Source organism: Merops nubicus, unplaced genomic scaffold, assembly GCF_000691845.1.
Source record: "Merops nubicus isolate BGI_N331 unplaced genomic scaffold, ASM69184v1 scaffold337, whole genome shotgun sequence".
NCBI classification, from domain to species: Eukaryota; Metazoa; Chordata; class Aves; order Coraciiformes; family Meropidae; genus Merops; species Merops nubicus.
The window spans coordinates 38,192-44,727 of record NW_008622081.1 but is presented as its reverse complement, the minus strand read 5'-3'; the positions used below and the strand labels follow the sequence as shown (position 1 = coordinate 44,727).

Genomic DNA, 6,536 nt, shown 5'->3' with positions numbered 1-6,536 from the left:
CAGACTGACCGTGAACCCAAGACCCGTCTTTTACCAAATTGTCCTGTGCTAAGGAAGTTCTGCTCATTGACTTATACGTGAGCTGATGAATGATTAAGTGTGGGACTTCTTTCATACCTGCTATAATTGTCTTGTTCTCCTGTGTTTCTCTTTAGGGTGGATTCGCCAAATGTTATGAGATGACAGATTTGACAACAAATAAAGTTTATGCTGCAAAAATCATTCCCCACAGCAGAGTAGCAAAACCTCATCAGAGAGTAAAGGTGTGTGTGCCTGATTTATTTTTTTTCCTCCTCAAACTGTGTGCTGGATTGCCAACCCCTTTTCCTGAAATGGCTCTGGTGGAGCTGTCTGCTCAGCCTGTGGATGCGCAGCTAATGACACTTCCCCACCCTTGTCTCTTCAGATTGACAAAGAGATTGAGCTGCACAGAACACTTAATCATAGACATGTTGTGCAGTTTTATCACTACTTTGAAGACAGAGAGAATATTTACATTCTTCTGGAGTACTGCAGTAGAAGGGTGAGCATCAAATGTGTGAAATTCAGTATTTACCTGGAATCTGCAAGTAATTTAAATATGTGATGTGTTAAAGGTGTTTTTTGTGGCTTCTTCAGTTCTTTCTCCATGCATTGATTTACTTTTGTTTGAAGTGAATCTTGTGCTTGTTTTTTGGGTACATTCCTGCTTTTGTTTTTCTTCTGCAGTCAATGGCTCACATCTTAAAAGCAAGGAAGGTATTGACAGAACCAGAAGTACGATATTACCTCAGGCAAATTGTGTCAGGGCTAAAGTATCTTCATGAACAGGAAATCTTGCACAGGGATCTTAAACTTGGTAAGTTCTGCACCTCACCGACTGCAAAACACCTCCAGTCCTGTCAGCATTGTACCACTTTACATTTGTACAGTGGTAGCTTAATTAGTAGAATCGGCTCAGTCTGTCTTTACAGTGGAAACTTGGAGTGCTTGAAGGATGACATTAAGCATTCCTACTTGGAAAAAAAAAATTGACTAGTGTCTGGCTTTGAATAAAGTATGAGTCAGCACCTGTGGCAAATGCATTCCAACCTTGCAAGAAGGGGACTAACTAGAATTTGTGTCTGCTAGGTAACTTCTTCATCAATGAGAACATGGAACTGAAACTGGGTGACTTTGGCTTAGCAGCTAGGCTGCAACCACTGGAGCACAGGAGGAGGTAGGAGCATCAAAAAAAAAAAAAAAAATTAAAGTCTAGTAGTAAATGAGAACAAATTGATTCAGAAATGAGAAATCCTATTCCACAGCAAAAGCTAATTGCTTGTGGTATCAAGATTTTCCGTGCTAGAAAACAGGCTGCTGTGCTTTGACTTCTGCTTTCCTCTGAGCACTTGATTAACAGCAAATACCAGGGGCAGGGTACTTTACTGACAAATAGTGCAGCTATAAGTCTGCTGTTTCTGTATCATGAACACAGTGAAACACTTGTACACTAGTAATGTTCATACAACTCCTCTTTAGGAGTCTCTAAGCTCTTGTCTGAACTTGAGAGAAAAACCTGCCCTGTGAAAAATAGCTTGTCTACTCTTTTTATCTGAAATACTAACTGGTTCTGTGGCCTCTTTGATTTACAGAACAATATGTGGCACACCAAATTACCTCTCTCCAGAAGTCCTCAACAAACAAGGGCATGGCTGTGAATCTGACATCTGGGCCTTAGGCTGTGTAATGTAAGTACTTTGCTGCCTTTGAAATTAAATCTTTCTATCACTGGCTTAGACTTTTAAGAGTTCAAAGGGGATGTTGTACTGTATCAGTTTGCAGCCCTTTATACATGTGTGGCCCAAGTGTTGAAATTCTCCTTCGCATTGGGAGACGGACAAAGCCTTTTCAGTACTTGTAGATAAGTATTGTGGGTGTGTGTGGAGAAAAAAAAAAAGACCCCACACAATTGGTTTCCTTTGGTTTTAAACAGGTATACAATGCTGTTGGGAAGACCCCCATTTGAGACCACAAACCTTAAAGAAACATACAGATGTATAAGGGAAGCAAGATACAGCCTGCCTTCATCTCTCCTGGCACCTGCAAAACACTTAATAGCTAGCATGTTGTCAAAAAATCCTGAAGACCGGCCCAGTTTAGATGAAATAATTCGACATGAGTTTTTCTTACAGGTTTGTACTGTCTAGTCTTTTGGCTGAAAAAGTATCCACCTTGAAAATGGACTCTGGTCTAAAAATTGTTTTTTATATCATTTCCACAGGGCTTTACACCTGACAGACTTTCTGCTAGCTGTTGTCACACTGCTCCAGATTTCCATTTGTCAAGTCCTGCTAAAAATTTCTTCAAAAAAGCAGCTGCTGCTCTCTTCGGTGGTAAAAAAGATAAAGCCAGATACTTCGACGCACATAGTAAGTGGATTGTAGCTACACTTGGAACTTGTCTCTATGCCATTAATGGCTTGCTAGTAATGTACAGCTGTGAGTTAGCAATGGAGCACTTGTGTTTGTCTGAGAGCTGCCTCAGGTCAGACTTCTTCATCAGTAACTATAGATGGCAGCCTGAAACCTATGCCAACTTGGGTAAATAAACGCTTCTTATGGCCTGCTTACAATCTATATTGGCCATTTGTTAGTCTGTAATGTCTATTTGTGTTTGGGGTCTTAGTAATGTGTATAATGGCACCTCTGTTGTGGGTGACTCTGGCAGGTTTAGGTGAAGTTCCTGGAAGGGGACAGTGTGCTTTCTGCAGCTGACTTGTTAGGCTTTCTGTAATTGAAGAGTGCTTCCCGATGCAACTTTAAAATTTTTTCCTGTATAACAGACAGACTAACTAAAGAAGATGAAGAAATCTACAAGCTCAGGCATGATTTGAAGAAGATGTCAATAACCCCGCAGCCCCACAAACACAGAACAGATGAGGTAAATGCAAGTGTAGTTCAATTCAAAATCCAATAATGGTTGGGTGGAGTAGCTATAATCAATTATATTTGACTTGAATATCAGAGCTGGGCCTGTACACAGCATAATCGAGCTTAGATGATTAGCAGAGATGCTTTAAGAGGGCTTAACCAAGCTTCACCAAAGTGTGGTAGCCTTTGTAGGCCAACTATCAATTTTGGCTTTTGAGTAATTATAGTATCTACCTAGACTCCATTGTCACCTGTGTGGTAACTCGTCTGTCAGGTGCTCTTTCCCAATGTTCCAAATACAGAACTTCATGATTAACTAGGACTTCTTAAAGAATAAATTGCTGAGATTTAACTCTTAGTATTTGGTGTTCAGACCTGTATGCAGCTGTTCTCCTGCTACAGCAGGAGAGCAGAAGACTGATAATAACACAAGATGCAAATTGAAGATCTAAAGTATGGAAAGACCTGGCATGCTTCTTAAGCTCAGTATAGCAGAAGCTCTTTATACTTGCTGGAAACATTAATACCAGTTTCCCTAGAATTATCACTTGTTGAAAAACAGGAGAGCCATGCAAAACTTGTGTGTAAACCTTGGCTTGTGTTATGCTTGATGTCTGTCTGACATTTCTTCTAGGAGATCCAACCTCTTACCACAGCAGTAGCAGAGCCAGGAGCATTGCCAGAAACTAAGCAGGCTGGAGACGCTATTCGGATGATAGTCAGAGGAACTTTGGGGAGCTGCAGCAGTAGCAGTGAATGTAAGTGCAGCAAAATGTAATCTCTAATTCTAAATCTCACTTTTACTTTCTTCATCTCAGAAGCTTGAAATAAATAGCTGCATTCCACTACACCGTCTTATTTTTGATGCTCTAAATTTTACAGCCAATGTTTTGGAAGCGTTAAAGCTGGAAAGCCATAAAGGCTAAAATTTGAATTACAAATAGATAACCGAAAGGTTTAGAATGAAAGCCTGCTCTCAGTGTTCTTACGAGTCTAATAATCCTTCTCTTTCAGGTCTGGAAGACAGTACCATGGGAAGTGTTGCTGATACAGTTGCAAGGGTATTGCGAGGATGTCTGGAGAAAATGCCAGAAGCAGACAGCATTCCCAAAGAGCAGCTGACAGCATCCTTCCAGTGGGTCACAAAATGGGTGGACTACTCCAACAAGTATGGCTTTGGGTACCAGCTGTCGGATCACACTGTTAGTGTCCTTTTCAACAATGGGACACATATGAGCCTTCTGCCAGACAAAAAGTAAGAATGATTACAAAACTGACAGCTCACTAAGGTTTAAACATGAAGCCCTCTTATTTCATCTCTAACCACCTTTCTTTCTGCTGTTACAGGACAGTCCACTACTATGCTGAGCTAGGCCAGTGCTCTGTCTTCTCCACTACAGAGGCTCCTGAACAGTTCATTAGCCAAGTAACTGTACTGAAGTATTTCTCTCACTACATGGAAGAGAACCTCATGGATGTAAGTTCATCTCTTTCTGGATCTTGAGCTCTAAAAATATACTAAATGTGTACTGAGTGCTTAAAATAACATCTGTTCCCTTTCCTAGGGAGGAGATCTACCCAGCCTAACAGATGTACGCAGGCCCAGGCTTTACCTTTTACAGTGGCTTAAATCTGATAAAGCATTAATGATGCTCTTCAATGATGGCACATTTCAAGTAAGTTTGGTCACATCACCAGAGAAAATGTTTCTAAAATACTTCATTGCAATAAAACTGGATAAGTCTCACACTGAGAAGAGAAAGTATACAAACAGGAACTTGCTTCTGTTTTACAGGTGAACTTCTACCATGATCACACAAAAATCATCATTTGTAATCAGAGTGAGGAGTATCTTCTTACCTACATTAATGAAGAGAGGATATCCACAACGTTTCATCTGACAACTCTTCTGGTTTCTGGGTGCTCCTTGGAACTAAAACACAGAATGGAATATGCTCTGAACATGCTGCTGCAGCGATGTAATTGAAGGGGCTGGCTCTGTTAAACCAGAGTGGACCCATTTGTTCACTGTGAAATGGACAGTGGGGATAGTGGAGCAACAAACAGTGGGGATAGTGGAGCAACTAGTATGTTGATGGTGGATGTGTAGTGGTACGAAAACTTGACTGTCATAGTGTGCTGGGCACACATCAATTAGAAGCCTAAGCCTACTGTTGGACTAAAACAGTGTGACAAGGAGATATTTGGACCATAGTTTTCTTTGTTTCATGTGTATGTTAAAGGTATTTTTGACTTGGAACTCTAGGCAGTGTTACTGCTCGCTCTGTAAGAGAGCGTTTCTGATGGAGTTAAACTGTGAATGCACGTCTGGAAAGGGAGGGAAGGGGTGGCTCCATTAGCTGTAATGAGCAGCTTCCGGCTGCTTAACTGTGAACTATGGCCATACTCTTTTTTTTTTTTCCCTAATTTTTAAACAATACCACACTTGTGGCTGGCAAAGTGCATTCCTTGTTAATAATTTTTTTTATTTATTACAGCCTAGAGTGAAGTATTTATTACACAACTTTTTTTTGGATCTTGACATTTTAAATAAGAATGTCGGCAATAAAGAGAAATGGAAACCTAAGGCATCATGCCACTCTTCTTTCAGTACAGTGTAACATGTTTTGCATTACCAGATGTCTTGTAGGTCTGCTTTCTTTATGCCATTTTTAAAGTCTGCATGTCAGGATTGGACTGACAGGCTCTAACACTGAGCAGTTTGTCTGTGTCTACACACGCTTGTAGGTACAAGCACCACTATGCTACAGTTAATTACAGCAACAACCCTAAAGCAGCTGCTGATAGAGCTTGCAGAGTAATGATGTAGGCCTTGCCACTTGGTTGTCCTATGGGCTAAAAACAAAAGTATGGATCTTTTCAAGATACTGTGTCCAAATACTAGTGAGGTTTTACACAGACTGCAAAGAAATTCCTTCCAGATGATGGCTGGTGGAGAACAGCTATGATAGCAAGCTCTATAAGTTATTCCTCTTATTTGTGGAAGCATTGTTCTTACCAAGGGACTGAAGTATCCTGACAGCTCAATGGCAAAATGTATTTTACCATTTTATAAAATACATATTGCTGTCCTTCCACCCTTCATTAAATGGTAACTGCAGTAAAGGAAAATCAAAATACTAGAAGATTGAAGGCTGACTTTGAATAAACTCAAAGTCAATAATACCAAGTTGATAAAATCAGACAAGCACAAGTGTTACAAAGACTGAATATCATCTGTGATTTACTTTAACTTCTATGTAAAGGAGCTCATAACAACTGAAAACATAGGAATGGCCTAATGCTTAGTGCAATCCCACTGCTCGTACATGTACACTTACTAGACCATTTGCTTTCCTAAACTGAAGGCAATTGTCATTTGTCAGTTGAACTATGAAAACAGATGGGATAATTGAGGACTGATGACTTCAGTGCAGTGGGACAATATCTAATTGTGGGCTGGGCTTCTTTCTAGATCCTAAGTAGCACCTGGACCTGCGTAAACACCTAGCAATCCTCAAGCAACTGTTCTGCTGCAGCAACAAGCAGTAGTTCAATTGCTTATTTGGATTAATCTTCATATAACTGAGTGAGTTCTGTTTTGGAAGGCAGACATCAGTTCCCATCAGTGTTTCCATCAAAGCA

The 6,536-nt window shown here is 40.3% G+C and overlaps 1 protein-coding gene across 1 annotated transcript; it reads left to right on the top strand.

The window, feature by feature from the left end:
* Positions 1-155: 155 nt before the first annotated feature.
* Positions 156-4,878, top strand: PLK2 (polo-like kinase 2; the record flags this gene model as incomplete). The annotated part of the gene is made up of 13 exons (XM_008944637.1): positions 156-263; positions 407-523; positions 709-838; positions 1,111-1,198; positions 1,614-1,709; positions 1,955-2,153; positions 2,243-2,390; positions 2,804-2,901; positions 3,526-3,649; positions 3,906-4,146; positions 4,239-4,368; positions 4,457-4,567; positions 4,687-4,878. Coding segments are annotated over 13 exons (1,782 nt in total), but the record flags the coding sequence as incomplete, so codon positions are not given.
* Positions 4,879-6,536: the final 1,658 nt, after the last annotated feature.